Source organism: Phasianus colchicus, chromosome 9 (genome assembly GCF_987193195.1).
Source record: "Phasianus colchicus chromosome 9, bPhaCol1.hap1.1, whole genome shotgun sequence".
Lineage (NCBI taxonomy): Eukaryota > Metazoa > Chordata > Aves > Galliformes > Phasianidae > Phasianus > Phasianus colchicus.
In genome coordinates this window covers 23,854,615-23,881,478 of record NC_143444.1, presented here as the reverse complement: position 1 = coordinate 23,881,478, position 26,864 = coordinate 23,854,615, and the positions used below count along the sequence as shown (strand labels likewise).

Here is a 26,864-nt window from a genome sequence, read left to right as displayed (position 1 = left end):
AGATGATTTAGAAGTTCCTATGATATTTTTACGTCGTACCTTTCACCCAAGAACTTGACTGCTAGTCAGTAATTCAACTTTGAACACAAATGGTTCAGGCTGCCCGATCTTAGCAGCTGAGCAAATAATTTGTGCATCCATTTTTCTCGAACAACAATTCAGTAATCCATCACCTTAATTCTCAGTGGTAGTGGTGAACAACCTCTAAAAACCGTACTGTTACTTTGATTTTTGCTCAGTTTATAAAGATGAAAACTGCCTAGCAGGTTTGACAAATATCTTATTTTGGGTTTCAAACTGCTCAGTTTACATACCATTGACCCAAGGAAGAACTCATATCAGTGTGAAACAGAGAGGTGACAGACACTGCTCTTCAACGTCCCTACAGTGTCTTCAACCAGCCTCCCAGATCTCAGGAGCCATCTTCCAGCCTGCAGAAACCTTCTGCTGCTTATCAGAGTTCTTCTATCACCTGGCCAATACCAAAACACAGCTTCCAACACACACTACTACTTAATGCTACATATACTAGAATTCTCCTTCACCACACTCCATTTAGAGGCACATACGCCGAAACCAAGGTCTGGCAGAATATGTTTATTTTCAATTTTCCTAACGTTTTGCTTGAGTTTGGTTTACCTTCTGCTCCTTGTGTTTAATTAAAATGTGATTTCCTGTCGGTATTGCTAGAAAATCCAGATGACAATTTTTAACCATACAGCACAAAGAAAGGTAATGATTCAAGGCTGAGAGAGGGTGGGTGGTCTTTCTGTTCCTAAAGCTCCCACCCTTGGTTTTTCAATATTCTCACTATTCTATTAACTCATTGCTTTATTTTTAATTAAAACAGATTTCCTCTGAGTTTTATTTAAAATTTTAACCTTTGAAAACCAGTGCCACGTTCAGTTGTGGGTGTTTATCTCAACTTTTACTGATCCCTCCGCTGTATTTTATGATCTTTAGAGTTACTTTGACTCGCTTGTTTGCACTTTCCAAGCAGGAGCCTTTTAAGTTATGCCCTGTTTGGAAAACCTTTACTCCATCCAAGGAATTAAGAGGAGTCTTGTGCTACAGCTTAGTATATATTTACACGTATTTTTATTCTTTGCATCATTTCTCATATTCTGTTCCCACATGCTCTTCTGGCCGCTATGAAGTGCTACAGAAGGTATCACAGAATGGCCAGGGTTGGAAGGGACCTCAAGGATCATGGATCTCCAACCCCCCTGCCACATGCAGGGCCACCAACCTCCCCATTTCATACTAGACCAGGCTGCCCAGGGCCCCATTCAACCTGGCCTTGAACGCCTCTAGGGACGGGGTGCATCAACAAGATACATCCCAAACATAAGATTCAGAAGGGAAAAGAAAATAAATGTTCAACAGTACAGTGAATGTTATTTCAAACTGATTTAAAAAGTTATCATGTTTATGTGCACCCGCTTGCCTCGTTAAAAGACTACGAGAAGGGGTATAAACAAGAAGATTCATAACAGACCAGTAAAACCGTACAGTTCTGCTCTGCATTCTTCCAAAATATTGTATCTAACAGCAATTTTTAGCTGTAACATCAATCACTGTTACGCCAATGAAAAGGTTTCATTCTGTTTTTTCTTTCTTGCAATTGACACACATCCCAGGCAAAGTGGCAGAGAATGGGGGACTGACATTTAAGAAAGCCAAGAGTTACTGTTTTTTTTCCTGTATTCATACAGGACGATACAATTCCTTTACCTGCTTGTAACACAGCCATCAAATAGGAATTGCATTCGTTTCCAAGAGGTCTGCTAGAGAATGCTGACTCAGCACCTCCAACCGTTTGAGCATTTACTGCTCTGACATACAAAGGATGGGGAAGAAGAGGGGGTGACCCCCACATAACTATTTCTTTCACACAAGATGACAATAAATGTATGACAGTTTTTGGTTCATGAAAACAAATACTGGTTGTTTTTTTTTGTTTGTTTGTTTTTTTCCCTTTCTCCTTTCATAAAACAAAAAAGAGCCCAATCAATTCCATAAAAACACTTTCCAAACATCCAGAAACCCAGCTCACATACCAGGGGAGCTTATTTTTATTTTTAGAGCTAAATATCTTGCTCTATTTCTTTTCCCCCTTCAGGAGAGCAGGGGGGCTCTTGAAATACTTAACAGACTTATTTGATTGCTTTCTCAAATTTGCCTCCCAGGAGCAGCAATCTTTCACCAAGAATATCGGGGAGAAATTGAGCTGACTAGCTGAGAATAAACAAATATGTAACAGCTCCCTTTAAAGCATTGCTTCTCCCCCAGCGGAGAGACTTCACTTGCTCACTGCACCCTGCTGCCAATACTTTGAGATACTGCTGTTGAACTCCAAAGTTTGCAGGCCTTAGCACTTCAGGCAATAGGACAAACAAGTACAGAGCCTCTCTTGAAGCCCTGTTCTACAACCGGCGCTATTCTGATACGTTGTTCAACCTCACCTGCACAACACTTGCATCTGCACACTGTGGCTTAAATGTGCAGAAGGGAGATGCAGCCCCCATGAAAAGGCTTTTTTACCTACAACGGCAGAATTCCTGTAAATTTGAAAATAAAAAAAATAAATACACATTTCCTGACACACTGAGTTTTACCCCATGCTACTGAGCAGCGCATAGAGAGAAGCAGGACAACAAAGGTTACAAGAACAAAAGGTACTCCTACTATGATGTTTTGTTTAAAGTATTGGTGCCTACATTAATGGGATTTAAAATTAATTGTACTTCAGGCAGAAACCTGAGTCACCTGAAAATTAAGGAGAGGAATAAAAGCCATACACTGATTTTTTAAACATTAGGAAAACATACCTGTTTCTGGTTGTAAGGTAAAGGTAGTAAACCTGTTTGTTAGCCTCAAATCAGCTCCAAAAATGCAATAAAGAAACAAAATCACTTCATCCAGTAACTGACCTGGTACAGAGCAGAATTGCTGCGAAGTCAAAGCTAGAAAGCAGTCACAGGCCACACAGTAAGAGTCAACCTCCCAGAAAGTTATTGCAAGTTCTGCTGTACCAGAAGTGCTATTTTGTCTTTTTTTTTTTTTTTTTTTAAACAGGAAAGAAAGCAGTTATCTTGTGATACACAGATGTTACACAGTGAGATCAAGTTATTTGTGCAAATAATGCTAGGAGCTCTCATTTTATTAAACCTCCGCAGTTTCATGCAGGTTATGGAGGACTAACTTTGAAGGTATTCTTTTTTTTCAAGTACAATTCAGGTACAGGGAAAGTCAGCAATTCCTAGCAGTTACACGTGCAGTATCTCTCAGGATTTTATTCATTTTTTATTTTATTTTGCTTTCACCTACCTACAGCCATCTCCCACCCCTATCAAAAAGAAGGGATTCTCGTACCATCCCATTTTTAGGTAACTCATTTCACTAAGATTGCTGCGACCCATTCGAGCAGGCAAGGTACAAGCCATTTCTCTTGATTCATGGTAAATCAATGTTATGTTTCTAGCCCCACACAACTGAATTACATCTATTGCATCTGCTGCTGAAAGCTCTATGTAAGGGCATGGTTTTTCTTTAGTATTTCATTTTTATCAGTCCCAACGGTACCGCATTGCATTCTAAGTTATATTATGCCTTAACAGAAATGATTTTACTACATCACTCCATCATCTGTCTAAACTTAATCAAGCACAACATTGCTTTCTGAAACTCCACAGGAGTCCCGTGTCCCTGAGGGGCTTTCTTCATGGTAGCCACTTTAGAAGAAAAATATCAGCTCAGCACTGTCAAACTATTAACATTTACAAGCAAGCAGTCACCAGCACAGCAAAATTGTTCCCTCACATGCAGTTGTTAAAAAAATGAAAACCTTCTTATTTGCCCACTTCAGAACAACAGGTTTTGTGTGTTATAAATAAATGTTTTGAGACACAGAGTGCTACAGAACTGCCAGGGTTAAATGTGGCTCTCAGAGATTTACAACCAAAAGAGTCAACAAGTGGAGAAAATAAAGGTGCAGGGCATTCACACTTAAAGGCAGAGAAGACAAAAGCCAGAAAAATAAATACTTAATAACTCGAAGCCATTGGAGAGAATAATTCTCACACAAGTCTAAAATGCAAAACCACTTACACTCCTGTTTAAGTCATGCCCAATTTTTTTTCTTGCCCTTACCTCAGCCACAATCCATTCTTCTGGCCTTTAAACTTTCTCTGGCTGTTTAAGATCCCAATCCCTTCCTAACAGGTATTCAGAAATCACCCCTAGAGGAGGAATCTCTTTCAGTCAAGTACACACTCTTCCACTTTGACCAAATGCTTCGCTACAGTTATCAAAAACAAAGTTAAATTACACACATTTTCACAGAGAAGGAGATCACTATGTACCCCCAAAGCTAGTTTAAAAAAAAAAAAAAAAGCATGGAGTTGGAAATACTTCCTAATAGGCTGCATCCCCCCCATGTTTGCTGGGAAGGAGAAGAGCAGGGGCTTGGCTTGTTCTATTTCAGACCATGCAGCCCAGAGTCAGACCCAGGACATGGAAGCCACAGACCGTGGGACAAAAAGAGCAAAAGGACCTTTTGCATGGACTACACTAACCCACCTCAATGACATCTGATATCATCACATTTTTTGGCTGCCAGTACAAGTGACATTTATTAGCCTATGCTGATATAAAACAAGTGATAAATGTCAAAGTCAATTAATATGTTCTTATTTTGATGAAAGGACTTCAAAAGTAATTATATGAGATTTAAGCTATGCCATACAAGAGGCAGTAATTATATTCATCCTCATTCCAAACATGATTTTATCATGCTAATATCCAAGAGCATTTTGGAAAGAGAAATCTCTGGCTACAAACACATCTGTTGTGCTAAAACAATCTGATTTTTAAAGAGCACTGCCATTAGCAAAATGAGCCATTTACAGATTTGACCAAAGATAGGTTAAAAATACAAAACAAAAAGCAACACAAAGTTGAACCACTTTCCATCCAGAAAACTCTTTGTCAGCATTTGTAGGAAAAATGCAGCTAATTCCAAAGCCACCATTTCAATGACAAATCTCCAAAGACAAACAAGAACAAATAAATAATTGCAATCACTTCATAAAGAAGAATAAGAATCCTTAATTGACTATTGCTAGAAGTGAAAGGAAGGTGGAGAAATTGAACTATTTATTCTCTACATTATCAAAAAAAACTGTAGTAGAACACTCCATTCAAACACCTGCAACAGACAGCAGCGTGTTGGGGAGTGGGGAAGAATGGACTGTTACCTTCCAGATATAACTGTCCACTGCAGCAGTTTTATTGACAAGGACGGTGAGATTGAGTGTTAGAACACAGACCTTCAACATCTGAAACAGTTTCTTTTTTTCATGACTGGATAACGTTCTTGATCATTAAAAGCAAGAGGAGAAACTTCAAAGTTTACTCATATAGAAACATTTACGTAAATTGCCGTTTACAGTGTATTTATGATACATACAGCAATTAACCTCAGACTGAAATTGTTTTCTAATATTCTAATATCAGTTTTCTAACAAATTCACATGAAAAGATGCAGAAATGTAGCAGTCATTTTTTAAACTCTGAATCACAAAAAGTGCTTTGTTTTCCAAAAAGGGAAAATGATTTCAAAGCCCATAAGCCACTATTAAGGAAGTCTGTGCTGCATTATTTGTGACATGAATACAATTTTTTCAGAAATAAAAGTGAAAATGCCTAGTCAAATAAATCATTTCCATACACCTAAATTTTGTGCATTTTGGTGGCTTTTGTTTCATGCACCAATAAAGTTACACTATTTACCCACTTGATAGTTAAGAAAAACAAGGTGAAGCGTGACCACACAGCCAGCAAGGTCTTTGAGTAGGTCCACCAACACCAACCTCATCTGATTCCTGAAGTTCGTAAACCTTCAACAATTTGTTCCTGTAAGTAAAAAGGCCTCCGAAGTATATTCACAGAACTGACAATTCAGAGAATATCCAGACAGCTGAACACCAACCAAGAGGAGTACCTGAACTGTACCTGAACTGCCTGAGTTAAAAGCATCACAGCTGCACTTGCAGTGCCCTGGTGGGCACAAAGACTGCTCCTCACACAGCTGCTGAACGAAGCAATCCAGGTGCCTACCACCTCTCCCTGCTGTGCCAAGCACGCACACCAGAAACATCCAGGAGATGCAACTCTTCAAAATAAACTCTATTTGAAGATTCAATATCATATACTTGAGAGAATATCAACTAAATACCACCACCAAGACATTCTGCACAGCCATTTTGGTGTCTGTTACTCTGTATTTTTTATTTTAATAATAGCTTCTAAATATTTAAAAACAAAACCACCTCCAAAAGCCTATCTTGTTTTGCTTCCAGAAATGCCAAAATCCCACCAACTCACAGAAGTCCCATAAATACCAACAGCTTGCATACAGCAATTTGAAGTACAATAGAAACAACAACTAAGTCATACAGGAAATACTGCCACGTATTTACAGCTGGCTGTAAATGTCTCCTGACATTTAAGATAGCGTTTCCTAGGCGTCATTAAAACATCACAACTCATCATATACTTTTGGCATTTATTTGTCTAGTAGCCAGGATTTACAAGTATTCAAAACGCAAAGATATTTCATCTTTATTCCTTGAAAATACAAGGCTACTACCTGCCCCCAATCAATCCTGATAGCTTTTCAAAATTAGATTTCCACTTGGAATATTTTACTTGGGTTTCTTTCTACAACAACTGCTGCCCTTCAGCACATTAGAGAAACTGAAGAGGCAACCATCAGCAGCAGAACTGACAGGAAAATAACAAAAAGTGCTTTAACCAATTTCAACTTGCAGCCCGATGACATAAGCCTAGAAGCAAAATCCATGCTGCCTCCCTGCAGGACATAGCTTCTCATTAAAGAGGTAAGCGGGTCTGCGTAAGCAGTGAAGACTATTAAAGATAAGCAGATGAAACAGCACAGCAGCAGCACATTATGTTGCTATGTTGGAGAACTGGTTTTTTTGTTTTGTTCTGTTTTTTAAAGATTTGGGATTTCTGTCACTAAGCAAGAACAAAAAGAAACGATATTGACCCACGTGAAGCACCCCAGCAGCAATGGCTAGGAAAGGAAGCAAAAGCCACGTTCCACATGGCAAGCCCTGTGACTACCAGCAGCAGCAAAAAACAGCACGGCAATGGGAAAGCTCACCAAGATATGCCTTCAAGTCAAAGCTGGAAAAAGATTTTACTGTTTATCTTTGGGAAGAACTCCTTTGTCCAGCACCTACTTGTAGTCAGATGCACACACATACAGCCATTCTTTCTTGCAGTCATTTGCTAACAAAGCCTTTCTTCCTGAAGCAGAAGAATTAATTAGTGGCATTTTATCTTTTCACACAAGCAGAAAATAAAAAGTTTAGTTCAGCTATACAAGCACTCATGAAGTCCTTGCTGACAAACTGAAAGCAGTTATTTAAGCATAACTATGGCAAATTATCAGACCAATTTAACAACACCCTGAAGACAGCAGCTAAATAGTATCTTTTCCGTCTGAGCAAACCATTTAACCTTTTATCCTTGCCCATATCTCAAGGACATTTTACTCTGACAAGCTTTCACATTTTCCCCTCGGTACATTTCCTATGTCTTTAGAACAGATGCCAGAAGCACATGCTGCCCAAACGCGGTGCCATTTCCTGCTCCACTGTGAGGAAACCACAAGCAGCAGGTCTGGAAAAGCCAGCCAGTGTGCCAGCTTGTGGCAGGCAGGCATCACCGACAGCAGCAATGCTTCTCACCAGCCATCAGTCCTACAATGCAATGTAGTTATATATGGTATAATGTACAGCACCATGACAGTAGACCTGCATGACAGAAGCTGCTTGTGATACAACTAGCCGATGAATTCCAGCAGCCTTGAATCAGCAGTCTCTGTTCCTCAGACCTCCTCCATGCCCAATTTTTACTCCCTGCGAAGAAAGCATTAGGCTTTATCTTTAGAATGAGATTCATCCCTCTGCTGGTTTTACATTTGGTTCTATTTTAGCCGAACGTGCTGTGGAGTGGAAAACACTAGCCAAGATAAACACATTCAAGTAATGTGATGTGCTCTGTGTTTCACATCTGCACCGAAGCCAGTAAAAAGGCTCCAACAAAGTAATTTAAATAGTTGAACTTAACTCGAATTTCAGCACTATGTAGGAAAACACTGATGCAGAGAACGTTGGTGCTGAGAATGCCTGACCACATCTGAATACAGCTCAAGTACCACAAATGCTGCAAATAATGACTGACAAGTATCTGAAATTTGACACACCACCCGCTCCATTACTTTCCTTATTTGCACTTACAAGTAAGGATTTTTAGGACAGAAACTCTAATTTCTTACATATGTGAGAAGAGTAAAAGCAAACATATAGCAGCTATTGTAAAGCAATTCACCTGCCAATTTTCACTCTGAGACGATGTTCAAAATACAAATTCATTTTCACAGGGACTCAAACGTCCCCAAACATTTTTTCCCCACAATTTCTCTACACATATGAGCAACAACAAACCCAGACAGCTTCAACATTTGTAGCTACCTTCACGATGTAATTTACATCATGATACATAAGAAAAATAAATAAATAAAACCACATGCACAGCTCTCTGCCCAGTACAGTAGAAGCAGCTCCACGTCTGCATTACCACTTGTCCCTAGGGAGTAACTTATGTCAGTAGTCCAAGTTCATTAGCCAAAAAGGAAGTCCACAAATTAAAAGAATATTCCATTATCAGAAGCACTTTCTTGGTCCTCCGTCAATACTACTGCACAGCTGTGTCAAACTGTGTGTGCAGTATGTCTGTGTACACACACACACAAATACATCCTGAGAAAATCTGGTTTATTCCTCTTCATTTCCACTATTTTGCTATTTCTTATGAGCAGATAGCACTCACTATTTGAGACCAAACAGAAAGCACTGAAAACAGAATGAACAAACAAAGAAGGTGATATATACAGGTCATACAAATATACTGATTTAGCCTATAGGAACAACTGCTGCTTCTTTAGGTTATTTGCTTACACCACACGAGGCCATTTACAGCATGGATTACAGCAGAAGAGGGCCCCCAGAGAAGACTAAGTACACAGCAGTGATCTCGAGTGCCTTTCAGGTAATAGAGGTAACAGAAGCATGAGGAAAAAGTGCACATCCATTTGTTAGAGAACTGGATGAAGTGGTGACAGCTAATGGCTTATTTTAACAGGGCAAAAAGAACTGGATTTGAAAAGAATAAGCTGCTTGTGAGGGAAGAACACAAGGGAACCTGAAAGTCATGCACCGCAGGTCCTTGAACAGGTAGCCACTGAAAATGACAAAGGAACAGATCCACGGTATTTCCAAAACAACTGGAAAGAACAAAGTGAGAGGAACTTCAGAAACACTGCTGAAAAGAAGTAACAGCCTAACCTGAAATTTCTGTTGATTTGAACAAAGAGTTGGGAGAAAGAAAAGGCACCTGCTCCTTCAGATTGCAGGCTCCTGTACAGCTCTCAGCAGTGACAGAGAAAAGGAAAACAAAAAGTCTGTTTGCTTTTGTTAGACAGCAGGAACAACACACAAAATAAGTGTTTTATCATATTTAGGCTGAGGACTCGGCTGCAGGAAACAAGTAGGAAGAGGCAAAAGATTGAAACATCACCAGCAATAAGCAGGAGTCCAGCTAAGATGTCCAATGGACAGGAAGATATGAAAACAAAACAAAAAAAAACCTAAAACATTGAAACCTTGGGGAAACCGGATCAGTACAAGTCTAAATCCACTCAGTTTAAAAATAAAGAATCTCAGGTCATACTGGTCACATAGTTCTGCTGAAAATAATTCATTTGTTCCCTTCTGTTAATCTGCAGAAGTCAATTTATATGTGAAATAGTATCAGCAGGCTGACCAACACATTCTTCTCTATCAACTAAATATAAAGGAAATGAGATTTTTCACAGCACCAGTGGACAAGTACCAGAACAGGTGCCAAGAAAAGCTGCAAATTCTCCATCCCTCGAAATACTCCAAACCAGTCTGAACAAGAGCTTGAGTAACCCGATCTCACTTTGGAATTAGCAGGGCTTTGAGTGCAGGGGTTGGATTAGGGGCCCAATTTAGGCTGGGATGTTTATTTCAAAAGTCACCAACATCCAGATTGAAATGGGGAAGTAATTTGTTTTCATCAGTGACTTTCTAAAACTACACCACCAGCACCCAGACCCCCAAAAAAGTAATTAAAATGCATTGCCTCAGAAGAGCCAACACAAACCAGTCGTTTTGTAACTTTTCCTAGGGAATGTTTTCAATAGTCACTTTTGTGAGCCAGTTTCTTCTAAAAACACCCCAACAGTCCTAGATGCATGGAAAATAAATCCAGCATTAACTTACTCCTGGACTTGCACATCTGCCCTATTACCTGCTGTCCTATGAGTGCATTGTCTTAACCCCCCGAGCGTTCTTGGTGGAGCTGTGAATTACACCTACATAAACACATGCCATTTACACATACCTACCCAAGCACGTACAGACAACAGCCCACATAGACAGTAAATATGAAAGGCTACTAAAATTACCAAATTCCACCACGCTGCACGTATTAAACCAGTCCCAGTATGTCTTTTGCTGTCACCAGCAGACGTTTGGGCCCCTCCAGCCTCACAGTGCTCACCAGTGCTTGCCTGAAGCACCCTGATGAATTTCAGAGGAAGGGCATCGTCTCCCCAGCTGTCACACTGCACAAGGAGGAGAGATACACTGCTCAGGCTGCAGGGTGCCTCACCTGGCATTCATCACATGAACTGCTTTAAGATCTACTAGCACAAGGGATTTTTTACTCTCCTCTTTTTTTTTCCCCTCCTGTTAGTGATTATTTTTTTTTTAATTACTTTTTTAGAAGCTTCTCTGTGAAGCTTTTAGGATTATTTTTGGGACTAATTAGCACAATCATTGGCATGGGATGAAAACCACTGCAATATACTTATTCCTCATTGTTATTACGAAAATGATTGTCTTTGCCAATGAGGCGTTAGTGTGCCAATCCTGTGTAGCACAAGAGCACACTGAATTAACTTTTCTCTTCCTTCAGAGTACGAAGGCTTTAACCTCAGCCACACGCTTGAAGGGCTGACAGCAGGAAAAGCTAACCATTGCCAGAAGCACTTTTACCATGAGACACTCCACAGAAGCCATGGGGATCTCCAGTGTAATGGCAGCATTCCCTTCCCATTACCTGCCACGTTCGTTTCCAGCTCAACAGCAAAGTAATGTCTTCCAGTGCAACAGAGAAAACAGTTTGGGTTATTGGGATCTTAGGAAAGCTGGGGAGCTTTTTCTGTCCCTTCAGAGGTGCAGAGAAACAGAGCAGAGGCATATTAACTCAAATTCTTCATTAAATTTGCAACATCCATGGGTCAGTTCTAGTCTTATTGCTGATCACAGAAATAACCTCAGGGACTGCCCCGATGTAGCAGTTCATTCCATTAGTGTAACAAGCTGCCCTGTCCTGAAAACACTTAACATATTTACTCAGCTTCAGTGTGTTTCTCATCATGCTTCAAAACTGTAAGATTTCTTGAGTGAAATCTTTACCAGTGCAATTAATGTTATTCTCCAGTTAGACCTCCATCTACATTGTCAAAATAGACTTTCATTATATAAATATCCCATCCCAAATCTGTGATATCATATAGTAAAGAACAAAAGTGAAGAAAAAACATATTAGAATTTTTTTATTATTATTATTTTTATTTCCAGAGTTGAACCAACTTCTTAGATATCATATATTAAGGAAGGTATGAAATATTTTACTATAATTTTTCCTACTAAAAATAAAAAACCACGCCTCCACAGGCCACAGATGCAACATCTCAGACATTCTAATTTCACATTCTAGGCTCTGAACAACCAGCATATGGGGAATGATTTAGATTTTCTCTGGTCAGAAACAATTTTCTTAGCAAAGTCCCAAGTAGTTAACACATCATCACTGAAAACAATAGTCCCAATCCTATATATTTCAGTTAAAGAAAAACATCTTGTATTCCGTTTTATGCTGAGCAAGTGAACTAGCACATCACAATGTGCTGCATCAATCACAGCCCTACTATGTGAAACTAAATCTCAGAAATATTAATAAGCTAGCACAAAGAAAAATCAAAACTAAACAGTTACTAAAACAGTGAGACAAAGCACATTCAGGTAATGCAACAGTAACACCCTGATTACTTTAAAGCGTCCCTAAACTACAAATGGTAGCATTTCAAAATGGTGAATTCACTTGCCTCAAAAGAAGTGAAATTAACTGTGCCTGTCAGCTGTTTTGTTTATTGTTTAATGAGCAAGCTTCATGGTCTATAAACAATTATTTATGCCAGCATGTATGTAATAGGCTATATCACATTACAATGCAAAAAAAAAGGAATATGGTGCTTTCAAGCAAAAATTGATTCCATTTCCAGTTCACACCAGATCTGGGAGCTCTCTCACTTCCAGCTGTTTTACTCAGGAAGAATCGGCTCTGCCGTCACAGCCCACTGACACTGACACAGATCACCATATTTGTCACAGCACTGCAATTTCATAAAACTTCACTGGGATGTTAAAGCTTAAAACAAAATGCAGGAGAATCTGTGTCAACATAACGACAATTGTTGAAAAAATATAGATATCACTTGTATTGAAGAACTGTTTTTCTGTAGCACCACATCTGTATTTGAAGTAATAAATAAGCATAGCTCTAACAGATTAAAAATACTCACTCTGCTTTCTCATTTAATTTCTAAGTAATGCTCGGCTAAAATGGCTACTCTGAGGCAAGTCAGAAAAGTCACTTTGCAGGGTTTAGAATATCTCCAAAACCAAAGTTTCAAATATGAGATAAGCCTTACAGTTTAGACATTGCTTCTTTCCATAAGAATGTTCTTCAAAAGGCTTTACGAGACTTAAATTTAAAGCAAGTTAGCAAAATGTATTTTATAACTTTATGCGAAAATCTTACTTCTATAATGAGCATATGTGTACTAGGCGAAAACAAGAAAGCTTAAATCCTAGCTCTGCTTACAAACTGACTTGATTTACCCTGAAAGAGTGTCATCATTTCTGAGAACGCTGACACTGCGGGTAGCAGGACAAAACAGAGAGAAGTTGCACTTACCTGCAGCCCTCTCCTCCGCAGAATACTTGAGTCATCCATATCCCCACGGCGCTGCCTCTCTTGCTGCTGGCCAGTTTTGCTCCCTAACTGTTAAAGAAGTCCATTATTTTCAAACTTTTTCTTCCCTCTCTGCCCCTCCTCCATCCACTCTCTAAAAATAGGACCTGGTCTTTCACTCGCCTGTCATGAAGAACCACAGCCAGGGTCTCTGACTATTTGTATGTCATTTTGCCTGCCCCTTTTGTGACAGATTTAGCAGGTCGCATTGGAAAAAAATCTGTTTGACTTCCCTAAGTCTTTCCAAGGTTGGATGACTCTTTCCCTTCATATACACAACTGTCCAGAAATGTATAATAATCCACAGCTCCACATAAGGCCAAAGAGTGGAATTTAATTCAGATCCCCCACATGCTTATTTTTGCTTTCTTTCCATGTATTTCAGCTACATAAGGGATCAGCAAACTACAACAGCTGCCTTCAGTTACCGATCATAATAAGCTCACAAAATCCAGGTCACATTTCCTTCGGAGAAAAAAAAAAAAACTGCACACTCACAGCTAAAAAATTGATTCTGTGACAGAGAGGGAATGGAGCTATTTAAAATTAGAAAAAAAATCACAATGAAACAATATAAAACTTGATTTTCCTAATTCTGAATTCCTCTGCTGCTCTGTAAGACAAAGCCAATGTCAGAGATACCATCGCACCCTCTTTTGTTTCTGCTATCTCTGAGGTATGCTGCTCTCCTTCTCACACGCAGCAGGCACGGCGCATTCTTGAGCTCCTTGCTGAGATCTTGCCTCTCCTAGGTGCTGAGGGGTTGGGAACACATGTTGCAAGTTCTGAACATGTAAGAATTCATTCATCTATTCATCACTGACAGAGCTGTCTTAAGAAACCCTTCCCTCTTCGTCATCCATGGCGGAAAGGCAAAAAAAAAAAAAAAGCAGCACTCAGCTGAGAATTTTGCAGCCTGTCCTGCAGTTTCTGTTTGCCTGTACCTTGCCTACACAGAAAACTCCAGCAAGGTCAAAAGAGACTTTCTCCCTTGCTGTACATTATCTACGTTCGCGTATTAAAATAGGAGCCATGCTGAAAAAGAAAAGGCGCTAAGAGCTGCAGCTATAGCATACAGCCCTGGAATAAACAAAAACCTAGATACGTTCATCCCAACCGCTGAGCATCTCATGGAATCTTCGTGCTACCCCTGTCCTTCCTCTGGTAGAGAGGGAAAAAAGGAAATGCTGCAAATATCGCCAACCGCCGCAATGACCTACAATTTCTTAGCGGAAAGCTAAAGCAACAGATTTCATCGCCAGATAAAAGCTTCAGAAGAGCCTATTTATAGCTTCTGAATATAAATACTGTATTTAAAAGCAGCCCAACTTCAGCCTCTGCAGGATTTCAGCAGGCACACACAAGAAATCAAAGTTCACCAAGAGCTGTGTTTATGAGGGGCTTTCAGCAAACGCACCAACAATGCGCCCGGAGCGGCGGCTGCCGAGCACGGCTCGATGAGACGCTGCTGTTCCCACAGTTATGACAGCTGCAAACCAAAAACGTCTCCATAAAAGCACACAGGTTGCTGGTGCTTGAGGGAGTAGATATTTACATGGAAATCTTTAGCTGATCTTCACGCTAAGTGACCGAGTCACATGAGCTAAACGCATCATTGTAAAGTCAGCTGAAAGCAGATACAACTCAATCCCATTCACCAGGCTTTCTCTGATCCTCTGCAGAGCCAGTGTGGTCTTTTATTGTGAGCAGCTAATAAGTCCTCATCTCGCCGATACCTCCTTCCATCTGCCGTTTTAAACAGGCGAATGCTGAATGAGGTCTGCGGAGCCTTTGTGAGCTCCCCAGCAGGGCAGGCAGCCACGCAGGGCTGAGCGGGAGCTCATTTGCATGGAGTATACTGTACGGGATAAAAAGCTGTGCTGCAAACAACTCGGTGAGCCACTTGCTTTTAAAGGCACAGGATCTGCTTTTGCAAATCCGAGTGGGAAGCGTGGTGCCAGACACGGAGCTCCGCATGCGAACTTGAGAATGTGGCATCGGGAAGAACAGCAGCAGAAAAATGCAGCTAAAGCCCTGAAGAAAATCAGGCTGAAACCTAAGGTGATCGGATTTTTCGACTGTGATAATATTTGTGAGGGATTTCAGCGTTACTTCCTGCATTTTCCCATCAAAGGAGCTTCTTCAGAAAACTAATCCTATGACTATGGCTGCACTTCGTAGAAATTAGCATCTAATAGATTCTATTTTCACATAAAATCCACAGAAATATTTTGGCATGCGCAGTCACATACATTACACGCATTTTGCTGTTTATGTTTGTCTGTAATAAATTTTATGAGTATTTATGGTAGGCCATTAGATTAGCTGGATCATTGATTTTCCTTCTTGACTGAGGCCACCTGCACTAAATAAAATATACTGGGAGGGGAAATCAAGCAATCTGAACAATTACACAATACCTTTCGCATGGTATTTTGTTCCCAAACCAACCATTAAATCAAACACCGTAAGCCTGATAACACAATAGTGTATATTTATAGTTCCTTTATATAGATATAACTATATCTAATATAAATAGGTTCCACATATTTCTACAATGAAATTGGAAACATTCTGATTAGCACATAAATATCTAATCCTTCCTGGATTATTTACCTTAATACTCAGGCATTGCCAATTCTCAGAATGTCTTCACAAGTGACTGATAATTGATTGAGGCTGGCACGAGTCTCAAAATACCATGAGAATCATCTGTTCTCTTCCAAGTTTCAGGCTTTCTTGGGGAGAATGCTTTCAAGTTGGCTGCCTGCCACACTTACCCAGCTCCTGCGGCAGGGATCCCAATCAGAGCTGCTGTGAAGAAGCAGGCATGGTTTCTCCTCCAACTTCCTTCTTCCCTTCCTCTCCTCAGAGCAAACAATTCTGATTGAAATGGCAGATCAGAAACCTCCACTAAAAAAATCTTAAGTGTGGTGACTACCGTTTGCTTCCCTCCTCTTTAACTATTAACAGTCATCCACTCTCCCTTCTTCTTCCTTCCGCAAAAGGAGGAAAACCCACAAAAGCAATCATGAAAGGGGGTTGGAGAGGACATTCGGTGCCATCCTTTGGCAATCATTTGAACATATTAAGAGATCTGCAGATGAGTTTCCAATCAAAGATGAAAATATACCTGCAGAAAAGATTTCACTAAGATAAGTATTACTAAAGGATATTAAAGAAACCGGAGTACATAAAATAGAACATTATCAATTATATAAGAAGTCATACAACAAATTTCTCCAACAGTTTTCAGATGCTGGCACAATTTATGAAGGGTCCAATATAATACCTGCTTATCAGAAGAGAGGACTCAATCTTCCAATCCTTTAAGAATTAAAGTATCTACTTAGCATACAACTTCACCCAAGGGAAAAAAAATATTAGCCTCCCTCTTTTTGGCAGTCTTTCTAAAGTTACTGGTGAATAATCTTTGACAAGCTCCTAACTCAATGCTTCCTTCCTCTATTGCACTAACTGAAACATGGGGAAGATTTTGCACCGAGGAGAGCAGATGAGGAGTAAAGGCAGTAGAGTACCAGGATCACCTGGATATCATTAACCAAATCCAGAGCTGATCCTCCTCACTTCCCACTTCCTAAGTAGGGCAAAACTGAAAAAAGACAACAAAAAGTCGATGTAGGACAATTTACCTTCTTTGAGAAACTATAAAACAGATGTACTTGTATTCCCCTGTTGTGCATCAGGAAGGAAAGGCAGAGCTGTGCCAAAGGCTTAATTCTCAGCCCTTTTTCAACTAATGAAGAAAAAAAAGTGCCAAAAAAAGAAAACCAACATACACACAATTATTTTCTACCACAGTCTGAAATGGACATCATGTGACTTTCTGGATAAGCAGAAAATTATTTTTTTTTTCCAGTGACCTTCTGTACAGAGCCCCAAATAAATAGTGTTTGGCTGCAGCATTCTCTGAAAAAAGCTATTCATTCTTGACTCGAAGACATCAAAAAATGGAAAGAGCCTTGACCTTCCAGTAAATGTGTTCCTGTAATGGTTAGCTTGATGAGTAGGGAAGGACAGCTTATCAACTTTCTAATACCAGGTGAATTAAATGAAGCTATCAGCCCTTTCCAAACAAACAAAAGGAAGTAATGCTTCACACAATAGCCACATCGTAGCATTTCTTGCCATAAAAAGCAAAAGAAGTTCAGAAGCATGGCTAAAAGCCTTCCGACAAATTCACTGCAGAATCTGCCAAGAACTCTCAAAACAGAAAAATATGCTGAAGATAGAAAGCCACAAATAGCTATGAGTATTCTGGGAAAGGATTCTGCCTTAGCAGCTGATTGCAGGTGTCTGTCAGAGACAAGTTAATGGGCTAACCCAGTATAACTGTTTAGGCCAGGGAAGCTGTGGGTGCCCCATCCCTGGAGACATTCAAGGCCAGGGTGGATGGGGCCCTGGGCAGCCTGGTCTGGTGGGTGGCAGCCCTGCCCACGGAAAGGGGCTTGGAACTGGATGATTTCTAAGGTGCTCTCCAATCTGAGCCATTCCATGATTCTACGTTCTGATTCACATGGAAGGTGTATACATGGTACCTAGTGAGAACTGCATCCTAAATGACAAACCCCACAAAGGAACTAGGGGTAGCAAAAAGGGGGAAACTGAAAAATAGTTCTGAAATGGGGGCAATAGCTATGACAGCTCACATAAGCATTGAACAGATCTTCATCTTACAGAAGAATCTGAAAGTTTAGAACAGTTTCAATAACTATGGCTGAAGATGACCAAAGTTTCCCATCTGATAACTGCAGTATAATCAAAGAAACTATTCTTTCAATTTATTCTGTAGCCCAAGGGTTTTTGAATAGCATCAGTGAAAGACAACTAAAGGCATTCCAATTTCACAGGAAAGTAATGACCACAGGAAGACTCTATGAAGTAGTTCTTATGTACAATGAATCTTACAAGAAAACAACTGAGAAACTGTGAAGCTATTAACCTATTACTCACATTTTCTAATCAAAGAAACTACAAAGGAGGGAGATAATTAAGAGAGGAATCTGTATCTACTATATTAGCATGTGTATATACATGTGCACTCCCAAGCTTCTACATAGACTTACACAACACATTTTAGTAGCATCCACTCAATACTTGTGGAAAATGTTTCACCCAGCTTATTAAGAACTAAAATATGAAGAGCAATTTGTTTTGTTGTGACTTTGTAGTCCTTTCAGGTCACTGTATTCTGCTATCTTCTGAGGTCTGTACCATTGTATCAGAAAGGAAACCTGCAACTACTACAAAAGCAAAAACAGTAAATGCTCTCTTGGCAATCACTGCGCACCAAAGCTTTATGTACTTCCTGGTTTAAATGAATTCAACAGCTGCACACCTTAAACTCAGAACTCCCAAGTTCTAAGACCAGTGACAATTGACGGCTTATCCAGGTGACACACTAAGCCACTTGTGATATTTAATATTTGCTACAGAAATCCTGCAAACACAACTTGGACTCTGTAATGTGGAGATGTGGTGTGGAGGAAGTCAGCAGCACACAAGATGATCCAATGAAGAAGATCCAATGAAGAAGATCCATTCATGGATCACTTGCCACACAAAGAGCAAATCAGACCACAATAAGCACAGCTCTTTCGTTATCTATACAGTGATTTTTATTGTATACTTTTATCATCAAGAAACAATGATTCCCTAATCTAGCACATTGATTAAAAATTCACATTTTTCATGATTCAAAACTTTTTTTTTTTATTATTTTTTTTCCCTGTAGTAAAAACTAAAATCAACTGGACACCAAGTAGTGGCAATCCTTAAAGATATAACATTTCCTCACATAACATACTGCCTGCTGTGAAGAAGGATCACTTTCCAGAAGATTATCAGCTGACAATTTCAACAGAACCTCTCTCTTAAATCTTTGGCGATGTCTGTCTGTGCAACCAACACGAGCCAAACGTTTGACTGTCAATCTGAAACTTAAGTATTTTGGGTTTTTTATTTATTTCTTTTGATCAAGCTATGTTTATCTGGAGATTTATAAACGTATCCCTTTGAGGCAAACTGACAGACTACCAAAACAAGGAAGGATGATGAGGTAACTTTAAAAAAAAAAAAAAAGAAAGAAACTTGGCAGTTAACCAAAGGAAACTCGCCTGACAGCTTGTCTGAATTGCTCCTGGATTTCCTGCCTATTTACAAGAGGCAATTTGAGAAACTAAGACCTTTGGAGCAAAGCCCTGCATTAACAATGAATTGTAATAGGAAATCATTCTGAACCACAATAAACTCCGTTATGAGGCTTGGTTCTAGGAAGAAGAAATGAAGGAAAAGAAACGCCTAAAATCCCCAAGGTTTACACCATAATCATGCTTTTGCAGTGAATTTTCTGATTTCAGATTCTTCGGCTTAGATTCCTGTGCAAAACTGCCCCCTCCCCCACTCGATCCACCATGGAAGGCGGCACCCACTCATGTGCCATACAAATGTAAATTTGCTGTCGACAAGGGTGGAGGAAATGGTTCGCTCAGCTCCAGACCAACTGTTCTCATTCTGTACCATAGCCGGTGTATGCAGAAGAGACACAAGCTTCCAGGCAGAAGTAAGATCGTTGGCTAACGCCCCCTGGAAAGCTAACATCTTTGGAAAGGAATCTTCAACTAAACTTTAATATTTACATAAGATGTTATACTCGCTATGTAAACATTTTGTTCTGGAGTTAAACTGGCATTAGAACAAAATGGAAACTAGCTGCTCTGATGTTACACTTCAAATACGGTTCCTATTTTAAAACGAAACATTTCACGATTGGTGGAGAAGTTATCACTGCAAATTTAAGTGTTAGGAAATGGAATTTCTGTTCAGTAAGTGCTTCAACGACACAGCCAAGATCAGGGTTCCTTTACTAGATTCTATCACAGCCCTCATGCTTTCCAGACTTGGACTTTAACATCAGCGATGAATACCTTTAATCAGAATATGAAAGAACCAAAGCTCAAGGACCCAACACCAACTCTTGTCCCATTTCGCCAGTAAAAGCTATTTATATTTACTGAAAAGTTTATAGAAACAACAAAACTTGGAGTTTCAAGAATCTCGTGGAAAAGACACTGTGAAACCAGACAGCCCATCATTTATTTAGCCACAGAAACTGCTTCTACAAAAGCTACAAAATATGGATGGATTGCCCATCGAATGCAAGGCATATGAAAGCAACCTCTTTCCATAAAAGCAGCAGGTAAAAGCAGTATGAAATGTTTGGATTTCATATTAAGCTGAAAAATGTCTGTCACAGTTACTGCAAATTAAATTATGTTTTACTACAAATTCAATTCATGCACACAATCATTTCCATGCCATTACAACACTGCCACGTCCAGCTACAACCATTTTATAAGAGCAGATGTGCTTGGTTACGTATTTACTATACATGTTGTTTAGAGAGTTCAGACCTGTGACCAAATTACTCATACAACACTGAGCTTCAAAGTTGAGATCTTTTGCTATTTCTTTTAGGGAAAAAAAAAAAAAAAAAAAGAAAATAAATCAAAGCTCCCCAGTACGAAATTAAAATACGATATTCATTTATCATTTGAATTGTCATCTCGGCTTTTGTCTCAAGAACTGACAGGAAATATCAATGTGTTAATTGAAACAAGCAGTATGTAATCCCCAGGACATCTTTAGCATATGTTTCCTTATAGAACTGGAGAGCTTTCTTGAATTTTTTCAGCAGTAGAACCTAAGGTTTCCATTTTCAAGCTAAAAATACAAACAAAAATGTTGCATATTTACATAAATATGTATTTTCTCAGCAGTATCTTCCCACTAGACAATATTGTATCTGTTTTTATGATCTCAAAAAAGAAAATGGAAGCATGGCAACAGTTGCAAAAAAGCACTGAAAAAACCTTTAAAGCTGTATTTCTCTTCACAATTCAAGAAGCCAGAAAAATAAATCAAATTAGAAACCTAGCTGCATGATGGAACATTCTTAAAGATGAAGGAGAATGAGCTAGTGGATGTAACAAGGCAAAGCTCAATACTCAAAGCTATCATAATTTAAAATTAGACATAATTATCCTTAACAAAACCAGGCACTGTGGAAAGGGGCTTTGGAACAGCTGCTCCTCTTCAATTTAAATGCTCATTTGTTTTACATTGACCTAGAAATCAGTATCCTCCTAACCAAAAGCCAATTAGATAACAGTCTCTCTTTCAAGTTTGTGGAATGCTTTTTTTTTTTTTTTTTTTTTTTTTCCTAAATGTCTTAAGTACTAAAAAGCAAAGAAAAGAAACCAAATGCAGATGATGCCAGAAGTGTGCTTTGCTTCAATACTCACAACCAAATCTGAGGATTCCTCTCCTCCCTGCTTTCTGGATTTACAGTCCAGGGAAACCTGTTGTCACTTCCCTGCACTAAACTTTCAGTGCAGCCCCAGGGTGGGGCAACCACAGAATGCTGCAAAAAAAGGCACATGGGAAGATCTTCCACTTGCTGCATCAGCTTTCTGGCATTCCCTCTACCAAACTGAGGGCAAGCATTACAAGAAGTGTTTACAAAGCCGTCCTTCCAACATTGCCCAAAGTTAGGTCAATAACATCAATGTTTTTAGAGACAGAAGAATGTAAAATTCTTTCAGTACTTCAATATAAACAAGTTGCTTCTCAAGCAGCAGAATTAAGAATACCTGGTTTCCTGCAGGCTCCATTTTGCTTTTTGTAATCTTGCTTCCTCCCATGCCCTTTCACATGCAAGGTCAGCTCTCCAACTTCACCTGCATCCACTGGGGCCAGCACATCCCCAGCTGACCGGAGGGCTGTATGCTCTGTGACATTTGCGTCAACCAGTGCTGTCAAACCACAAAACTCAGAGAGAATGCACGGAGGTGGCTCCTACTCTGTTCCAATTCTTACAAAATTGCAATCGCAATTATTTTTGACATTTCTTCCCCTCTTTAAGCCTGGATAAAAACGGCCAGCGGCTTGGAAGTTAGCAGGAAAAAAAGAACAATTGTTTAAACTTTGGTTTCCACTGCTCAGTGTTTCTTGCAGTCGTGACCATGTGCACCACTGGCTTCAGGGAGATTTGTAAGCAATGCCAAAACGTGCATATTCACCCACAGATCTGTTCCAGCTCTAACAAAATGATGGTGAGAGACGGTTTGATTGCAATCAAATAGAAAGCCATAACACTGCTTGGTCTTCTGAGTCTTGGCATCATTCTTTGTGAAAGTGGAGTCTTTTTTATACACATCAACAAAAGCAGCTTCTCAGAAAGCTGGTAACATACTGAGTCTGACAGGATACAGGACAAAAAAATGAATTAAAAAACAGAATTCAATTCTACCAAAACATCAGGTCTTCATAGAAGAAGAAAACAGGCAATCACCAATGGCAATCCACAGTGATATGCTGAAAAATCATCTGCTATTGCAATAGGCTTAATATTGAAAGGAATCTTCTGGAATTGCCAACATCATCAAGTAAAAAAAGACTGTATTGGCAGAATGATCTCATATCAGAATGCAAATTTTTACAGTCACATGGAACTGAGGGAGACACTTTCCAAAAGAGGCAATGAAACTGAAAAAGCCTCATTCTCTTAACATTTCCATCAGAAGTCAATGAAGTAGAACACAACTGAACAGAAGCTAAGATGGAATGATGCAACAACAACAGCATGGTTCTAAATAAATCACAAAGCTCTCTGACATCAGCATCAGTCTATTGTAGAAGCCTGCTCTGTTCTGTGCCACCTGGAGGAACCTCACTCCTGAATTCCCCACACTAGCAGCCCACTTTCCTTCTTCGTACCGCCTGTAACACTCATTCTGCAACAAGCAGCAGAAGGGAAATGTCCAAAAAAGCCCATTCCCACCCAGCCAAGCAAGAGTTAAGGAGAAAGCAGATTATCCAGGAGGTTTCAGCAAAGCCCATATGATGTCGATCCCAGGCAAAATAATTATTTTAATCCTGTATCAACATCTCCAATAAAAGTACGAGACTAGAAATAACATCAGTTGTTGAGATTGTTATGGAAAATAAGGTTCCAAATAAATCACTGCAATTTCTGAGAAGAGTTCTTAGGTGCTTTTGGATGGTGTCTGTGTGTGTTAAAATATTGCCTCTGCTGATGCAAACTCAATTTCTAAAAAACATCTCTGTGAAACAGCAAAGCTGTCTGATTAAGAACCAGTCATTCCATTGGATTTTAAAAAGTAGCTGTCAGAAGATGAATCACTACTGAATAGGACCATTTTGTGTCAAGAGAACAGTCATGCATATAAGATTATTCAGCATTTTAATTGATGACCTAGAAATAAATATAAAACCACTGATGACAAACTTACTGTAAGAGCAGAATATAAACTGTGAGATCAGCACTGTCAGGGTTATTTGAATGACTTGGTAAGGCTGCTCTATTCACATTTTGTTTACTTACCACCAAATGGGTGGTTACACTGCTAAGAACCGGGATTCAGGCAACTACAGCACAAAAAGAACACCCACATGTCTGTTTCCACAGATCTCTTCTGGATCTCCTCCTTTTCTTAAAATACCACTACCACCTTCGCCAGTTTTCAGTTCTTATCTACTGAAATTATTTTAAACAATAGTTTACACAGCACAATTAGTAGTTCACATTTCACTCCTGAATCGTTTTTAAAGCTGTGTCAACCTCCTTTATCCTGTTTGTAATCACTCCACTTTCCCTTTAACCGTTCTTAACTCTCATTTGCAGGTGGGAAGGAGGAACTCAGCATTTCTCAGTGCCTCTAACAGGAGATCCTTAGGTAGGTTTCCTGGGGGCTATAGAGATGCAGGTCTCTGCTGAGGTTCCTTGCTCCCTAACAACATGCTTTTTCTTCCTAAACCAGGTTACTTACTTGAATTTGAATGAAACCTCAGTGTGGTCTTTTTTTGTTTGTTTTTAATTTGCTTATAAGCTCTTCCTGCATATATTTTAGCTGCTACTAAAAGCTGGCTTTTTGACTTACAGTTTGAACTAGAACTGAGCACTGCTAAGAATGAAAGAATGTTGCCAGTGTCTCAAAGTCTACATATAACTAACTGAAAACTCCCACTAATTTCATTCTACCGAGGCTGAGCTTCCTCAGCACACTGCAGTCAGCATCACTTACCTGGTCCTCTAGTGGGTAACACAGACCCCAGGTTACTGCTACTTAATTAGATCCAGCTGAGGTCAGAGGGTTCCCTAAACACACAGCAGCACTCAGCCACAATCCCAACATGCTTAAGCTCTCATATATATTTTTTTTCTTTCTGAAGACAAAATGCTAGGACACAAGAACTAGCCATAAACGAGACAGCCAGAACTATGCCAGAATTCAAGCATTTTATATGATTAAAGTAATTACTGAAAAACATACAACAAAAAAATTAATTATATGTATGGCTGGTGGATAATATTATATACTTCTCACTACTTTGGATCAATGGATTCAGCAGAAAATACCAGCTTCTAACAAAAGTTATCCAAGTTATGCAGCTTGGATGAAATGGAGTTTAATAGACTTCATCCATTTTAGTTAGCACAAAATGGAGTTCAACCAACCTTTCACTACATGCTCCAGAATGTGAAATGCAGTCACCTACTTTTAAACCTCAGGAACTGCTAGGGAAGTTTCCTGATGTGCAAAGAAAAACAAAGCTAAAAAAATTACTTAAGATTGCCCACAGCCATTCTCAGATGGAGATTCCATACAACACAAGCAAAGCCTGACATAAGAGACTCGTTGATAGTAGGACAAAAAAGGAAATCAGATAGCGGATAGAAGGATGTCAATCATTAATGCAATGCTTAATTGAAGAAGATAGGCACCACAATACCTCTCTCTTAAAATTACTACAACTTATAGTAAGCAAGGAACAAGAGCAGTTTCACTTTTAGGTAAGAAAGACCAGAGGAACTCAGCAGTCAGAACGATTGCAGAAATCCACAACTTCATTGTGGAGCTGATTTTAATGCCCAAATAACCTTCCAATTAAATAGGTCTTAATCTATTCATGACACTTTATGGGGGAAGTTGGTACACAGATCTGTCTGACAATAACCCACGTGGAACAAGATCCTTCAATCTTCTCAATGCCTCACGTACACAAAGTTCTGCTGCCATTTTCTTTTTAAAACTAACCTAAATGTAACTGGTTTCCAGATAATCGTTAGCACAAAAAAAGAGAAACATTGTATTAAATTTGCTAGACTGTCTTCCTGGAATGTTTAAATGACCAATGCTTTGCTTGTAGATTTTACTTGATATTTCTACACGTTCACATCCACCATGAGGTCTGATTTTCCTCCTATTCTATGTCTGGTGTAAGTCAAATATTTTTCAGTCTGCAACAACTTCAGCACAGTATGTAAACTGCATCAAGAAAATAAATACATCAGCAGACAAATCACTGAATAGAAAATAAGATGTCATTGTAAAGTACATCATTTTAAACTGCTGCCTGTTCAAACAGGATTGATGCTGATGCCTAATCAATATAATCTGACAATGCTGGCATGGTACTTTTCCTCTCAGTTCAGATGCACCTGAACTGATACACACTCGTATAAATTGTTTCTCTTAAGAACATTCAGTTTATTTTGCTGAACTTCTTTATTTCATTAGCCTGCTTTGTTCTAATAAGATACATCACTTTTAAAAGAAATCTTAGATGCGTTTTCAACTCAGAACACTATTTTTACTTGATTTTGAAAGTCACATTTTTTGAGTGAATTAAAACAACAAAATTGCCCTAAAACAACCAGTTATGTAATTTTATATTGCAAACTGTCATTTGAGCAGAATCAAAGAGCTTATGGGTCAAAAGCTCATGATTCAGAACACTGTCCATTTATAGCGAGGAGATACTACAGAAATAGATGTTGTATGAGACCCAGTTACTGTGGGATAAAAAAAGCTAGATGCAAATTTTAAGCAAAATTGTGATACAAGATGCAACATGATGGCTTTTACCTGAACATTTCCAGATTAGTTGCTGACAGCACAAAAAAGCTAGAGTGAAAAAGCATTAAGGAGGTTACAGCAGAAGTAAGCCGGTACACAAAGCACTTGGAATTCTCAGCTCTTCTAGTTATTCCTGCATAGAGAGAATGGATTTTCACTATGGGGAGTTTTGTTCCTGCTCTCTAGAGATATGAGAAGGAACGGGAAAAACAAAACCAAGAACTTTTAGGAGAACACAGTAGGAACATGAGAACCAAAGGACCTCAGAACAGGCAGGAGTCCTACATGGGATCTAGCACACAGCACAGCATGCAGAGCTGCAAACAGGCAACCAAGACTGACAGCACTGATGAAATGAGAAGCAGTCATGAACATCTGACCTTTGTCTTCAACCTTTGGATTCTTGACACAGCACTAAACATACCATGCACTTTTTTCCTTGGCAATGCTCATCAAGTACATTAGTTCAATTATCAATATTTGGAAAATTCAAGGTGCAGATTTTCCAGAAGCATCTCCACAATTAACTATCTGTAACAAATAGGTAACGATGCCTCTTCTAAAATGCAGTGTGGAATCTTCGGTGTGTGCTACAACCAGATCTGTGCAAAGAAATCTTCCAGCATTGCTCTTTGTTAAAGGTACCCAAATACCTCTACTTTTGAGCTGAACCCACCTTAGGCT

At 39.3% G+C, this 26,864-nt stretch overlaps 1 protein-coding gene across 14 annotated transcripts in view; it reads right to left on the bottom strand.

Annotated features, from left to right (window-relative positions):
* MAST2 (microtubule associated serine/threonine kinase 2) overlaps positions 1-26,864 on the bottom strand; it is a 192,033-nt gene that overhangs the window by 110,311 nt on the left and 54,858 nt on the right. For 3 of the 14 annotated variants that reach the window (XM_090146608.1, XM_090146607.1, XM_090146605.1), the window contains one exon: positions 13,162-13,248. The exons of 8 other annotated variants lie outside the window; for them this stretch is intronic. In XM_090146608.1, the coding sequence (XP_090002734.1) occupies positions 13,162-13,248 (87 nt within the window). Of the gene's footprint in view, positions 1-13,161; positions 13,249-13,868; positions 14,099-14,635; positions 15,506-26,864 lie in introns of those variants that run through there. 3 more of the 14 variants (XM_090146618.1, XM_090146613.1, XM_090146617.1) reach the window with 3 other exon arrangements.